The 16,610-nt window shown below is 33.9% G+C and overlaps 1 protein-coding gene across 1 annotated transcript; it reads right to left on the bottom strand.

Annotated features, from left to right (window-relative positions):
- Nucleotides 1-1,750: 1,750 nt before the first annotated feature.
- On the bottom strand, nt 1,751-13,539 carry pithd1 (PITH (C-terminal proteasome-interacting domain of thioredoxin-like) domain containing 1). The gene is made up of 6 exons (XM_023263206.3): nt 13,205-13,539; nt 11,331-11,374; nt 10,470-10,547; nt 10,146-10,250; nt 7,557-7,665; nt 1,751-3,791 (listed from the first exon to the last, which is right to left on the bottom strand). Exons 1-6 carry the CDS (start codon nt 13,388-13,390, stop codon nt 3,690-3,692), a joined length of 624 nt encoding a protein of 207 aa, XP_023118974.2. The 5' UTR covers nt 13,391-13,539; the 3' UTR covers nt 1,751-3,689.
- Nucleotides 13,540-16,610: the final 3,071 nt, after the last annotated feature.

Genomic DNA, 16,610 nt, shown 5'->3' with positions numbered 1-16,610 from the left:
ATTATTTAGTATTTTTTTTTAAACACAAACATTATTTTTCGCCAACTTCCTTACAGAATGAGCCTAGTGACATTTCAAATTTTTCTTAGAGTCAACAAATTCCTTGATGTGAAAGACTTTATTGTAAAAAAATCTAATAGAATTTGTTCCTTTTCATTGTCCTCTAGCTCTGAGAAGTTTGGGATTAATACATGACATTTGTTAAAGTGTTTCATTATTATATTATTATATCTTTCACATTTTAATAAAAAAATATGACCTCACCTGTCCTGCAGTGACTCTTTGTGTTTATAGACTTCTTGATTTTATGTTTGATTTGTTCAATGTTCCAGATAAGCATCTTCTGTTGACTTGAAGTTTAAACCATATAAAGGTTATTTCTTTGTGCAGTAGACCTCAGCTGTTTTTCATTGAGAACTAAAAACTACGTCAGTAGGCCTTCATTACAGTATCTGACATACCAAATCTGTAATATTCTGCAGCTGAAAATAGTCCCTAAAAATAATACAGTTCTGTTTGAGTGACATTTACTAACAATGACATTGTTCAGCTGTGTTAGGAAATTACAGAGCATTTATTAAAACTGAAACTCTACATTCATGACCTATTTAAAAGATTTATGTCTTCAGTGGGAGTGAACAAGCTTTATGCTGAGTATTACAGACAGATGGGAGAATTTCAGTAAAAAGAGACAGATTAATGTAGTTTGTTTTGGGTCTTCTCACTGAAATTGGTGACAGTAGCAACAAGATACAATACTGGCAGTCTTTAACTTTAATTCTTGCTTTAAAACACATATTTTTGCTCTTTCACACACACTGCAAAACCCTAAAATAAAACTCAATCCCAGTTGAAAACAACCATCTGCTCAAATATTTGTAAATAAAAATATATTCTGGTTAAAAAAAATTGTGTATTAGTCTAAATTTTAGATTAATGCTTTTTAGTTTGTATTTGTAACAAGGATGATTTTACCATGTTATAAAATTCAAATATATATATATATATATATATATATATATATTTTTTTTTTTTTTTTTTTTTTTTTTTTTTTTTGTCTAATATGCTGCACATGAACATCTAATAAAAACATCTTAAAATTAGAGAAAATAGTTTTTGAAAAGTCAAATTAAAAAAGATTAAAAATAGAGTTCTGAATCTAGAAATATCTCTTTTCATACTACTTCTGTTAAACTCCACTTGGCTGAACTTTTCCCGGAATTCCTCAACGGCAGCTTTAATTTAATGTTTTATTTTGGATCCAGCTTCATTTTCGTGAGATTTTCAGGCGATAGTTTTGTGCTTTTTCTTAAATCTTTGAAGAATCTGAGCTCAGATTAACTCAATTTTAATATAATTGAAGCTGTAGCTAAAGACTTTCAGTATTTTCTGGTTTTGTTTTGTCAGAATTTATGTCAAAAACCAAAATATATTTTCACAGTAAATCCTACGAGTACCATTTGCCTCATGTAGGATTTACTGCAGAGTAAAGTCAGACTCTATTATGTTATATCACATAAAACAAATTATCAAAATTAATTCACACAATTTGAAATTTCTATGCAAGTTGAGTATTTCTTCTAATTTCTGTTATTTTATTCAGTGGAAATAAAGTTGAAAACTATATTTAGTTGAGAACGAATTTCTTTTAAAAAGTCCTCACGAAAAATGACTTTTTTGTACAGCCTCCTTGGAAGTTTTTTTTTTTTTTTAAAGAATTACTATTAAACCTAATGACAGAAGAACAGAATTCCAGTCATTTGCCTCTCTTTATTTTCACAATATGTTGGAGTGGTACATGCTTTAAAAGCTGAATAATGAAAAAAAAACGGCAAAATATCTCCCAGATGATCAACAATAAAGAGAACAAAAAACATCAGAGCATTTTAAAATAAAATTGATTAGTTTCATTTTTTAAAATATATATTTCAGCTGGTCTTTAAACATTCCAAACATCTTCCACATTCAGCTGCACATCCCTGTAAATGAGTCACAGCCACTGATGATAAACTGGATTTGTGATGCAGAGAAATCAAGAATGATGTAACAGCTTTGCAGAGAAGAAAAAGGAACATATGGAAGAGATGCAGCGTCTGCTAATGAGATTATAGCAGGAAGTATTTGCTCAAAAGCTCTGGAAAAAAGCAAAGTGGTAGTGAGATATTCATGTTTTATTACGGAACTCACAGCCTGTTTTATATCTGCTGTAAATAAAACACAGCAGCTTTATTTCCTCACTGGAAATTTCTCCCAGTCAGATTACAAATATTGTACCTTAATAACTGGGTTGCAGCTGTTGGGAATTTAACTCATCACAGAGATAGACTGAAAAAACAGAAACACAAAAAACAAAGAGTAACCCAGTTACTGCTCATAGATGAACGCAGTCACAGAATGATCCACTGGGTGGCAGAAAATAAGCATCTGAAGTAGCAACAACAGCTCCAAATCTGTATTTATGGATGGATTTTGTACCTATTGAGGCAGTAACTCAAGCAAAATAATGTTTTTATTGTGTGACACTCATTAAGAATGCATGATGTAAAATAACAACCAACGTCTGTCATCATGTGGTTTCCATTCAAAGCCTTTAATGTTTAATTTTAACCCTCTGAACCCCAAACAGTTCCTTCTTATTTGGCTCCTGTCACATTTTCACTCACTGTAGGTTCATTTTTTACTACAATATAAAATCCTGCACCTCTATGGAAACAGAACAATCATGAAAAAGGAGACAGAACTCTGTTTTCCGTGCTGTATGATACAGTTATAATGTTTAAAAAAAAAAAAAAAAAGTAGAAATGATTTCACTGATTATTTATTTTGCAAAAAATAAAAAAAATGTTATCAACACATCCATCATTTTTGTGTGTCCACAGGTGTTACCAGTCCTGGAAAAGAAATCTGTGTCTCTACATACTATAGATATTTTACTACTCATATATTTAACTGGTTTCCATACTTAATTTCTATTCGTTCTGTGTAAATGCGGCCTGCAGTTCAGTCAAAAATTATCAGAATTTTTGTTGTGTGACTGTAGGTCGCACCAGAGTCACTGATAGCTTCATGGTTGCAATGAGGAGAGTAGAATTTTTTGTTTTGGACAAATTCTGGCTCAAGCAAACTGTTTATTTTTACTGTATTTTTTAAGGAGACATGTAGAATAAAGAGACATCCTGATTTTAAGCTTGGATTTGGTGAAGTTTCCACAAATCACAGGTGAGTAGTTCAAGGACTGACAGAAAGCAGGAAATCCAAAGGTTCTTAGTGTTGTTAGTTTTTTAGCTCTGATAAATGGTGGAATTCGGGTGATCTTTTTTTCCTTCAACCCACCAGCTGGTGTTGGGGTTCAGATAGTTAATATCAGTCGTCACTTTATTTTGAAATGTTGGAATCTTTACTAGACAGATTAAAGTGAGAGCAGCAGACTTTATCTGAGTGTCAAATGTTTCATGCATTTATTATGAAGCCCACATTCAGCCTTTACTCTTTATTGCCACATAAACAGAGACAGCTCTGCACTTCCTTCACTCTGAAGCTCTCGGCTCTTCAGATTTCTCGCTCGACTTCGACCAACCTGCCGTTCGCAGCGTTGAGCCGAATCTTTACGACAGTCAGCAGATGCCAGTGAAACCTCTCCTCATCCTCATCCTCCTCCTCCTCTTCCTCCTTCTAACTCGGTGCGGCTCTCAGGAGATGAAGTTGGTTTGGGGAATGATGCTCTCCACTTTGTGATCTGCAGGGTTCGCTGCCGCCTCGTAGTTGCAGATCGTCACTTCGTGTCTATGAGCCTGAAAGGACAAAGAAGAAGACGGCTTCTCAGTCTTTTTTAGCTCCTGTCACATTTTTCCTCACTGTAGGTTCATTTTTATCTGTAATATAAAGTCCTGCACCTCTGTGGAAACAACACAACCATGATTAGAAGGAGAAAGAACTCAAAAATGTCTTCTGTGCAGTACGACGCAGTTAAAATGCCATAACCATAAAAACAAAAACAAAAGTTTAATTTCTTGAACCCTTTTCAAATCAATCAATCAATAAAAAAATTATTTGTAGAGCACTTTCCAACAACATAGAAGAAGACCAAAGTGCTTTCCAGACAGAATAATAAACAAAACAATACAATTTTTGATTACTATAAAACCATAAAACCCTTTTACAAAAAAAACCAAAAACATATGGCCACAGATATTACCAATACTGCAATACTGGGAAAACCAAAGCTGTACATTGTGTAGATATTTTACTATTATATTTTAAAATGTGATTCTATGCTCTTCTGTTTAAACAAAGCCTGCAGTTCAACCAAGACGTGATTTTTTTGTGAATCATGGGGTCTCAGCAGAATTTTATTTTATTTTTTTTTAGCAGAATAGTAGAAGAGTTTATTTTTGGTCATTTTTTCAAATCACACATATACAAATATTTTTACTAATTAATAATTTCAGACAATATTACAATTATTAGCATATATTCATTAAGCTTATGATTCGCCCTACTCCTTTTTGGATAAGTTGGGTTATTATTTTTCGCTTTGTTTTGTTATGGTTGTTTGTTTTGTTGTCGTTTTGAATATTTTGATTTTCTTTTGTGGCATTTTTTCTGACATGTCCAAAATAAAAACATTCATTCATTCATTCATTTAATTTTCCTGAAGGAGTGGTATGTTGCACATTAGTGATTTAAGAATTGTTGGAAAGTTAAAAAGCCGATGATTTTTTTCCTGTTTTGACTGTTTCTGTATCTGACAAATGTTGTATTTTTGGAGATTTAAAAAAACAAATTAAAAAAAAACAAACAATTCAATTAAAAGATTTCTGCATCATTGCCAGATAAAGGTACTGTAACTATGACAACAAGTGAACACTACGGCAGCTGCCTGCTGACGATCACATGATTGTGATCCTACTACAAAATTGACCTCTGAGAACTTATCAGGACTTATCGGTTGTAAATGATACAAAGAAAAATTGATTAAATTGTGGGGGTGTTTCTGAGTCCCATCAATTCCCGCCGTCCGCCCCATATTTAGGTCACGTGATTCCATATCTGTTCATAACATACACATGCATAACACACGCGTGTGCTCAGCTCAAGGTCATTGTGTTTGTGGGTACATCTATATTACATGGACACATTCTATAGTGGCATGATTTCTGATCATGAATAACTAACAAACAAATGCTGCATTTATTTTTTAAAAATGCTGCATTTCTAACAATGCTATAAGGGGAATGGACAGCCTTGGTGGAGTACTGCGCTCTCTGAGGGCTTTTCTACTCAGTAATGCCATCTAGAGCCAGTGATGGCGGCATAATGAGGTCCAGCTTCCTGCCTTAAAGTCAAACTCATCTGTGAGAAAAAAAAATAATGAAATGTGGCTCATTACCTCAACAACTAGCAGCAACAAATCATTTTTATCTAGAAAACGAGAAGCCTCCAGCTAGCATCTTCACCTCTCAGTCTCTACTAACGTACGAACTCACAGCAGCGCCTGTTTCAGTCACTTACAGGATTCATTATATTACTGCGAAGTAAGAAGAAGTGTTGACAAATCATCCATCTTTACATCCAGTTTATGATTCAAACTTAATAAAAACTCAGAAAAGCAAAGCTGAGGAGAGAAAAGAGCAGGTTATATACAGGAGGTGGATGAAATGCTTCTATCACCTTCACAATCATTCCTCTACAACATGCTAGAAGATGGTAAATATTTTAAATAATACGAAGAGTCGACACACATGCATGAAAAGACTGAACTATGTGGTCTCAATTTCAAAGGTAAAAACTCTGTAAAGAGTTTTAACAGACAAACTGAGGCTGCTGTCGGGTAACTCCAGAAAGATGCCAAATATTTGAGGAAAGAATCTGAGGATGAAACACGAAGCAAAATAAAACCTGCTGTCAGTAAATTTATGATCCGACTCAGATGCAGTCAAACGAAGCTCCGACCCGAACGAAATGTTTGTTTATCTGGAGGAATTCCTGGAAAAAGTCAAGAGTGAATTCTTTCATGTAGGAACAAGTTGAAGATTAATGACATCATTAATGAAGGTGATGGAATGAACTAATACACTCTTGCTGCCAGTTTATTAGGTACAGCTAGTTTAAAGTAAAGCAGTCTAATAAAACTGTTCTAAAATGTTTTGAAGTGTTAATAAGATTCTCCTTGAGGCTGCAGTTTCTAATATTTAATCCTCACAAACATATCATATATATATATATATAGCGTTGAACAAATGTATGAGATCACCACCCAGTGTAAGGTGTTTGGCACCGCTGCCCTGAATTAACAGCACTGCTGAAAATCTGAATATTTTTGTATGTTTCTGTAACAGCTAATCCACCAGTATGTGGAAGCTCTTTAATCAAAATGATATATTTGACGCTAAAATTATTGTTCTTATGCAGGAATTTTAAAATTTGCTGTTTTACTAAAAAAGCTGAACAAAATAGTAAAGCACACTATTATAATTTTTTCACTGAGATGACAAATTACAGTTATTTGCTCGCATTCCTGAACAGAAAATGTGTTTTAGTGGATGTATTACAATACAATACCAAAAAATATAACAAAAAATATATGCATAATACAATACAATAACTTTATTATGGATTATATTATGGATTATTTGGAACTCAATAACAAAAGAGAAAATAATGCAAGCTGTTACCAATCTTAAAATATTAAGATTTTTGGTTAATATATGTGAATAAGGAGTATTTAGTTGCTCCAGTTTGTTATTTGCCTAATAAATAAGAAGTTTGTTTTTTTTTTTTTAGTTTGAAACAAGTTTTTTTCTCGTTTTTATGACAGGTGGTCTAGTGAACTTCTTAAGCACAGTGTATATATGAACTATACTCCTCCTGTGATTTAAATCTTGTCAGAAAGTACATCATTTACAAAAAAACTCTACTCATTTTTTCCTTCCTATATATACATATATATATATATATATATGCAATAATTTCCTTACTTTACCTTTTGTATTTTTTAATGAATTGACATGATTTCGAGAAAATCAGTTTTCACTTTGATAGTAAAGAGGTTTTTTTTTCAAATTCTTGTCAATAAGCTAAATTATATTAACCATGATTTCATGTATAAAAGCAGCAAAAAGGTGAAACATCCTAGCAGGGTGAATACTGTTTATAGGCAGTACACATAACACTACAATATTATTTAAAACTCATTTTAATGTGGCTGCAAAAAGTAATTTTGGAAGAAAAAAAGTTAAAATTACATAAGATGAGATATGAGAAGAGTGCGTCTCAAGCAACTTAAAACAGATCTTTGACTCTAGCTGATTGGATTTGTTCTGTGTATTATATCATATTGCTTTTCCACTAAACATTGAATTCATTCTTATGTTAATTTAATTTGTTTTTCTGAGCAACATCTGGCACCAGAATATCCTAAATCCAGGATTAATAAAGCTCTTCCTTTTTCATTAGTATGAAATACAACAGGTGAAATAAACCCGATTTTTGTTTTGTAAATGATCAGGAACAGGATTCAGCACACAGATTTTGATTTATGTCTGGTTCAGACTGACCTCTGAATATTCTCCTCTGAGGCCGATGTAATAAACCCTGGTGCTCTCTGCTCCAAAGTTCCTGGAGATGTGAATGGAAAGATGGTGAACGCTGGAAAAACGAGCGATTCTAGAGGTGGGGAAAGAAGAAGAAACCTTGACTTTACTGTGCTCCCAATAAAAAAATGCGACATTAACATCTTGTAGTTCATTTTAGCCCTATGGAGCCTCTTTCTGGGTGTTTTTTTTAACAGAACAATCAAGACTAGAAGTAGAAAGAATTCAGAAATGTCTTCAGTGCTGTAATTAAATGGTGGAAAACATCAAAGAAAACACTGAATTTCTTTGAATATCTATTTCACAAAAAAAAATAATGGAATAAAGATGTACAACGTTTTTCCAAATGTCCACATGTTACCAATACTGGGAAAAAATGATGGCTCCATGCATTATAGATATTGTACTACTATTATTTTTAATTTCTTTCCAGAATTTTGTCCTCTGTTTTTAGTGTAAACAGAATTATTGTCACATGACTGTTGGTCACAGACGAGTCAGAGTTCTGCTAAGAAGTATACATTTCATTTTTTTAAGTGTTTCTACAGAATCTGGTACAAACAGTTAATTTTTTGGTGAATTTCCAAATATGACAGTAGAATAAAATGATTTTGATGAAATATCCCAATTTTTAGTTGTTAACCTTTATTTAACCTGGAGAAATCCCACTGAGATTAAGAAGCTCTTTTTTAAGATAGGCAGCAGCTTATACAAAATCTAAAATTACACAGTTAAAACTAAATTAAAAGACTAGGAAAATAAAAAATAAAAAAGATTACATTAACAAACTAACTACGAAACACAATTGCATGTTGTGGAGTCGGCCTCAAGAACTCGCAGTTTGGATTTAAAAGCGCTCAAAGAGATGAACTCAGTTACTTTCCTGCAACATATTCCATGCAAAAGCTGCAGAGTAAATAAAAAAGCTTTTATTTTTTAAGCTTAGATTCAGTTAATTTTCCCAACAGAACTGTAAGTCATGGCCAGTTATTTTGAGGACTGTCGGGATGCTGAAAATTGGATGATTATTTCAGTTTTTACAGTTTCTGACTGTGATAAATGCTGTAATTTTGGTGTTTTTTTGTTTTTTTTAAGGGTTTTTTTGCCTTTATTATAGCACACAGTGGATAGAGACAGGAAATGTCGGTAGGAGAGTCGGGGAAAGACATGCAGTAAATGGTAACTGAGGGGCTATAGCCCTGTTTATGGGTCGCCCACTCAACCTGCTGAGCTACAGGGGTGGTGGTTTGTTTTTAAAGACAACATTTACATGCTTTTACACCCATCGATGGGTTCTGAGGTTTTAACGTAGGCATGTCAAATTCATTTTAGTTCAGGGCCCACATTCAGCAAAATTTGATCTCAAGCGGGACAGATGAGTTTTTACTTTATGATCAAAACAACAAAAATCAGATTAAAAAAAGACAAAAAAATACAAAAACAAGACAAAATATTGCAAAAATGAGACAAAACGACAAAAAAGAGACGAACGCCAAAAAATAAAACAAAAAAAGAGGCAAAAAATTAGACAAAAAAGTTACAAAGTGACCAAAAAAATGGATAAACGACAAAAACGAGACAAAAAAACACAAAATGAAAAAAACGGCACACAAAAGAATACAGCAAAACACAAAATGACAAAAATAAGAGAAAACACAAAACGACAAAAACGAGAAAGAAAACAACAAAAACATGAGACAAACGACAAAAGTCATACAAAAAAAGACAAAAAACAACAAAGACAAGGCAAAATATTGCAAAAGTGAGACAAAACACAACAAAAATGAGAAAACGACATAAAACAAAACAAAAGAGACAAAAAATTAGACAAAAAAGCTACAAAGCGACAAAAAATGGATAAACAACAAAAACTAGACAAAAAAAGACACAAAACGACAAAAACGGCACACAAAACAAGGAATAAAACAAAACACAAAATGACAAAAATAAGAGAAAAAACATAAAATGACAAAAATGAGAAACAAAACAACAAAAACGAGACAAACGACAAGTCAGACAAAAAAACAACAAAAAAAAGACAAAATATCTAGTATTTACTAGCAAAACAACTTGCCATGGTCTAGAAATTATTTTAAATTCATAGTTTAATCTGCAGTTAATGTCTTCTCTGGAATTTTTACACTTTGAGGGCTGGATTGGACCCTCTGGAGGGCCGGTTTTGGCCCGCGGGCCGCATGTTGGACACCTCTGTTTTAAAAGTTAATTACAAAACAACTGTTGGACGGTTTCACATATTCGTAGGTTATAAGCTGCTAATAATTCTGACATCTGTATGATACTAAGCTCAGTTTAGGCTAAAAACAACTGGTTTACTTGGAAACAAAAGTTTTGGGTTCAAATGGTTCAAAAAATTCCAGAACTACCTCAAGAGAGTATCAACTTTTTGAGTTTTTTTAATGCTGGGTTGTTTCCATGAAGTTTTTCCAATGCCTCTCTTAAAAATACACTTTGCATGACAGGTTAAGAGCAGTAAATTGTGCAGTGAGTGTAATGCTGTACTGTATTGCGTGTGTTGTGTAGTTTGTTACTCACTTTGTCGGATACTCCAGCTGAGCCAGAGGGTCTCTGTTGAGTCTGAAGGCCTGCTCAGGTTCTCTGCCGGTGTCATCAAACGACATCTGAGGGATGTTCTTGTATCTACATAGACAGAAAACCAACAGGAGACTTTAGGAAAAAGATAAAAGATTAATAAGTGCAGTTCAGGCTGAGAGTTTAGTCTACTTTCCTAAACAGTCCAAGTATGAGGTGTAATTTAGAAAACAAAGACTTTCCTGTTTGGTTTCATCCTGTAACTCTAAACCTGTCTGGGTTTTGTTGATTTCAAGCCGATTCCTGATGAGAGAAGCAGAAACTCACAGTCTGATCTCAGCAGGATGAGATTCGTCGTCTTCTCCAGAGATGATGATTCCTTTTAGCTTCACGCTGCCGGTGAAACTGAAACGTGAAACACAGTCAGACGCTGTCAGCAGCAGTGACGGCCGAGAGTGAAAATAAAAGATGAAAACACAACCAGAAACGCTTTAGGGTGAAATCACAAAACATGGAATAGAACTTTCTATACAGCTGATTAACAGATTATCATTTATCAAGCAAACTGTGCACTTAGAACGGATAATTCAGCAAATGTTTAACACATCATATACTCTGATTTGTGTGATTTTAACCTCAACCTGCAGCAAAAATACATCATTGAGTTGATTTTGTGTTGTTTCCTGTCTCTGTGCAGTTGTTTACTGTGTCTTTGCAGTTGTTTACTGTCTCTTTGTGGTTGTTTACTGTCTCTTTGTGGTTGTTTACCAGCTCTTTGCAGTCAATTTGTGTCTCTTTGTGGACATTAAATCTCTTCGTAGACATTTTATGTCTCTTTGTGGACATTTTGTGTGTCTGTGGTTGTTCTGTCTCTACAGTTATTTAGTGTCTCTATAGTGTTGTTTACAGTCTCTGTGCAGTCCATTTGTGTCTAATTGTGGTCACTGAGTCTCTTTGTGGTTGTTCTGTATCTTTTTGTCGTCATTTAGTGTCTCTGTAGTCATACTGCCTGACTTTGTAGTTGCTTTGTGACTATTTTCAGCTGATTTTGGGAGAAATCCTGCATATATACAAACACATTTTATAATAACAAACCCCTGGAATGTAGATATGTTCTAAGTCTGTTTACACAAACAGCAGAGAAATGTTCAAGTTCATGCTGACACTAAAGATGATCTGAGGACTTACGGGATGTTGAACAGCAGCTCTTCATCTGCATCGCTCTCCACAAACTACAAGGAGAAAAACAACCTGTTATTACTTCTCAAAAACATCATTTTTATTCACAACTTTTCCACCTTTTCCCTTCTTGATTGTACGTCCTGAATATTGATTCATCTTTTATTGTTTAACGAACAGATTCAAGGTTTTTTATGTTGGCCACTGACTAAGAGCTTTAATAAAATTAGAGCTGCAAAGACGTTTCTGTTTTCCAGCTCATCTAATGTGAAGATTTTATGCTTTTATTTACTAGAAATGATGGCAAAAACCAATTATTTTGGGGTTTGGGACAAAAAAAAAAGACGTTTGAAGATGGCAGCATGAGATGGAAGGAAACTATAAAGGATGTTATTCAGCAGATCTGATCCTCTGCTGCTTCTCTTTCTGAGGCTTCTTTCATTTTAGTGTCTGAGGATGTAAATCACTTTAACATAAAAGCCTTGAGCTAAACGTGTGATTGGTCATACTGTGTGAGAAAAACCAGACTGCCTCAGCGTTTAATGGCACATTTGCATCTTTTTTTTTTTTTTTAAGCAAATTAGCAATGAAAATAATCATTTAAAGTTAAAATAGACCGTATCTGTCCAGTAAAGTTTTAGTCGGCACAAAGAAACACTTAAGAACAACAATGTTATAAAACTGCACAGATGTGATGTTCAAGATCAGTTAATTTGTTCAATAATACAACATTCTGTCTATACAAAGTGAGGAAACAGTGAAAAAAAAACTCTTGCAATCTCACATATTTAGTTTGCTGTAATAAATCAGAAAAAAAGGCAGAAAGTTCTAACATTTCAAAAGCTTTGGTGTCTTTTCTTGGTTGCTTTGTGTCTCGTCATTTTATGTATCACTGTTGTCGTTTTGGATACTTTTGTGGTCATTTAATGTCTGTCTGTGGTCATTTTGAGTCTTTACATATATTTTTTGTAATATTTATAACTCGTGTGTGTTTCTCAGACATCATTTTACATCTTTTTGTAGTCATTGTCTGTCAAATAGTGGTAATTTTTTTATCATTTTGTGTTAATTTTACGTGTCTATGAAGTCGCTTTATATCTTATTTTAGTCTTCAGTGGTCATTTAATGTATCTTTGTGGTCGTTTCGAGCCTCTTTACTGTCTGTTAGTGGTCGTTGGTGTGTTTGGTGTCTCGCTGTGGCGGTTTTTGTCTCTTTCTCATCAGTTAGTGTCTCTTTGTGGTCATTTTGTGTTCTTCTCTTGTCATTATATATATAATTCTGGGTTTTGGTGTTTCTTTGTTTCACTTTGTGGTCCTTTCGTGTCTGTTTAAGATAGTTTTACATCTTATGTTGGTCTTTTGTGCTCTTTTGTGTCTATTTCTCATCATTTAGTGTCTCTTTGTGGTCATTTTGTGTCTCTGTAAGGTAGTTTTACATCTTATTTTGGCCTTTAGTGGTTGTTTGTGTCTCTTTGTGCTTATTTAGTGTCTCATTGGGGTTGTTTTTTTTTCTCTTTGTCATCATTTAGTGTCTTTTTGTGGTCATTTTATGTTCTGTTGTCATTATATATATAAAATTTGGGTTTTGTGAGTTTCATTGTTGCACTTCGTGGTCCTTTCGTATCTGTTTAAGATAGTTTTACATCTTATATGTTGGTCTTTTGTGCTCTTTTGTGTCTCTTTGTCATCATTTATTGTCTCTCTCTGGTCATTTTGGGTATTTGCTGCCTCCACTGAACCTCCAACATTAATAAAGTTTAGTTATTCTAACTGCGCAGCCGCAGTCCGCCCCTCTGTGTGCGGACTGAAGCCCAGCACAGCGTCGCTCTCCGCGGGCTCAGACAGAGGCTCTACCCGGCGGAGAGGCTCTGCTCGGCGGTTACCTTCTCCCGGTCGTTCCGCTGGTCCCAGGGCTTGAACACCAGCCTCCCGTCTCCGTCCCGGCTCTCGTTCAGACACTGCAGCTTGTCCAGGTCGATCCGCCGGTACAGTCCGTACTCCAGACCCCTCTCCGCGGGCTCGTGCTCGCCCTCACACCCGCAGCCGTGACCGTGGCCGTGGCCGGACATCGTGGAACCGAGTCCGCCGCTCTCCGTTTTAGAATACCGGGAGAAATGAAGCAACGACCGCCGCTACAGCGTTTTTATAAAGTGACGTGAGATCAGCAAGTTTCAGTTCACAGCGTGAAGCGGAGCGACGTCCGCGTCAAGTGACCAGAAGTGACGACGAACTGACGGGGAGGGACTTTCAAAATAAAACCAGCTGCTTCCGTTAGACAATTTTACTCAGTTCAATAAGCATTTATTTGCGTGAACGTTAACAATATTGCCAAAGCATCAAGGATGATGAAATTACCAAAAAATAATAAAAGAAAAATGATAAGAAGAGCAACGATATAATTTAATTAAATGGAACAAAGAAACTGAATAGGACAATATATGAAAAAAATACGGTTGAAGAAGAACCATTTTAAGAAAATAGGTAAATAATATAACCGTCTCTGTTTAACTAGTTTTAGATAATACTTTTTAAATGAATTTCGCTTTAAAATAGCATTTAAAAAACACAATTGAATCAAAACTTAAAATTTAAAATAAAAATTAGCTGAAACAAACTGTTAATTGGAACAAAGTTGGCAAAAAATAGCCTGACCTAAGTTTCTGACGTGTTCAAATGTTTGCAGGTATATTACTGTGTATTTTAGTTGTATTTATCTGTGCAAGTTGTTATTTATAATGTAAAGTATATCAAGTCATTACTGAAAACATTGTGGTCCCAAAGCAATGATTAATTTAAGTTACGTGTAATTTGACTAGACATAAAGATTTTAAGGTTTCAGCTGCATCCCAAAATGTAAATGTGCCCGACAGGATGCACACACTCAGGCTATTCAACAGGTATTTTATTTCTAAGACAAACCTTATCTCGCAGGAAGTCCTCCTCTGCAACATTGCGGTCACTTTACCTTCATCATGGAGCGCAAAACACAAGGGATCTGCTCTCTGATTGGCTCAGCCTCTCTGCCGCCAAACGACCACAGTGTCGCAAAACGTTTACAGCTGTCAACACAACACATCAAGATTGATATCAGAAGAAACTGCGTCAATTCCACAGATCAAACGTAGAAAATGTTTATTACGTTATTACGGAGGCTTTGGCTTCTCACAGTGTTCATTCAATAATGTTTAACCCCTTATTTTGTTAATTTGATGATTAAAAGGTTTATTATTTCTTGCTAAAAACAAAGAATATATATATAAGAATATATATATATAATAAGAATATATATATATATATATATATATATATATATATATATATATATATATATATAAGAATATATATATATATATATATATATATATATATATATATATATATATATATATATATATATATATATATATATATATATATATATATATATATATATATATATATTAAACTTTGATTACACTCAAAATCTTACCAAGTCTATTTCCTTATTTTTAGTCAAAATGTCTCATCCCACTCAATTTAAGATAAATTCACTTAACAAGTGACATTTCAGCAGATGGAGGGACTTGTTTTAAGACGATGCATCTTAAATATCTTGTTAAATCAAACAATCTTGAAATTATCTTGTTTTGAGTTGTATTTTACAAGAAAACTCAAAATAAGTTTAACCCTCGTGTCGTCCTGCGGGTCAAAATTGACCCGTTTTAAAGTTTGAAAATGTGGAGAAAAAAAATTATTTTTACAGTGAAACTTCTGATGTCCACATTTTCAACATTTTTTGGTGGAAAAAAAGAAATGTTAAAAATGTTTCTTCAGAACATTCACAAAAAATCAACCAAAATCCAGCGAATTTCACAGGATTTTGGTTGATTTTTTTTTTTTTTTTTTAATCCCTTATTAATCCCAGGAGGGGAAATTCTAATTTTCGCAGCTCTCCCCAATTGGGGGGAGTCAGAGCGACGGGTCAGCCACGGTACAGCGCCCCCTGGAGCAGGAAGGGTTAAGGGCCTTGCTCAAGCTCAACAGTGGCCACATCGGGGCTTGAACCTCTGACCTTCTGATAAGTAGTCCAGAGACTTAACCGTTGCACCACCACCTGTGAATGTTCTTAAAGAAAATCTTAGAAGTTTCACTGATATATATGTAATCACTTTAGATATTTTCAGGATTTTTCTGGAAGATTTTTACTCATTTTTTGAAAATATTTGCAAGAATTTTCTTGCCAAATTTGGGGGATTTTTTTTTTTTTTTTTAAAATAAAACTTTTAAGGAATCATTGGAATTTTCTTCCTGAAGGTTTTGCAAATTTTCAGAAATTTGGGGAATTTTTTGCTGAATTTTGTGATTTTTTTCAGGCAAGGAAACAATATTTTTGGTGCTCGTAAATGAGGACAACAGGAGGGTTAATACATCTCAAATTAGGAGGTTACATGAAAGCAAAAATCAATTTTTGAGCGAAAAACTACTATTTTTTTTTTCTTTAGCATGTCTGGCTTATTTTAAGACACCTAAGCTTGACAATCCTGATGAAATATAGCTTGAAATAAGTTTTCCCAGCTAATTTTAAGATCTCAATATTCTAAATATCACCTTATTTCAAGAAATCTTACAGCCATTTTTCACTTATTTCAAGGTAAAAGTTTGTTGAAATAAGTTTCTTTTCCTTGTTTTGAGAGAAGAATTTTTTTCCAGTGTATTGTATTGCAATGAATATTGTAACAAAAATAAATGTTGTCTTATCTTATTAATCATGTTGAGAACTATCAGAGAGGTGATATTAATCAGTTTGAGGTTTACTGTTGCAGTATGAAGTTGCACAACTGGATAAATATGAAGTCCTATAAACCTACACGTGCAATTACAGGATTCATGGATGGAAATATTTGATATTTTTTTAGTTATCAGAAGAGAAATGCAGCTTTTAACACACATATTTACAGAAAACATTGCTTTCTATTGAGATTATTGACAGATTTTGGTGTGTTATGTGAATAAATGTCACATTTTTTAAGGCCTTCAGGACAGATGGGCACCTAAAAAATCTCTAGCGGCCGTTTCTCCATATGACGTATTTATTTTAAACTCAACTCTTCATTGTTGAAAATCTTTTACTTCCAGTTTCAATGTTTGTATGCAGATTTTTTTTTTTGTTTTTACACATTTTAAAGCTCTATTTAAAGCACTTTAAACTGCCTGTGTATGGAATTTGCTATAAATTTGCCTCAAAGTATCTCATCCTTTGCAGATTTTATGAATCAGTTCAGCAATTTAGACAGAAATCAACCTTTTAAG

This window comes from Amphiprion ocellaris, chromosome 15 (genome assembly GCF_022539595.1).
Source record: "Amphiprion ocellaris isolate individual 3 ecotype Okinawa chromosome 15, ASM2253959v1, whole genome shotgun sequence".
NCBI classification, from domain to species: Eukaryota; Metazoa; Chordata; class Actinopteri; family Pomacentridae; genus Amphiprion; species Amphiprion ocellaris.
The sequence above is the reverse complement of the archived record's forward strand: the minus strand, read 5'-3'. Positions and strand labels throughout refer to the sequence as shown.

What these genes read in the sequence shown, in the direction of transcription:
- pithd1 (XM_023263206.3), bottom strand. Translation starts at nt 13,390, where the DNA reads ATGTCCGGCCACGGCCACGGTCACGGCTGCGGGTGTGAGGGCGAGCAC. An exon ending in CATCCTGCTGAGATCAGACT is followed by an intron (nt 10,251 to 10,469) that starts GTGAGTTTCTGC and finishes CTGTCTATGTAG; the next exon opens with ATACAAGAACATCCCTCAGA. An exon ending in TCAGAGGAGAATATTCAGAG is followed by an intron (nt 3,792 to 7,556) that starts GTCAGTCTGAAC and finishes TTGTCCTTTCAG; the next exon opens with GCTCATAGACACGAAGTGAC.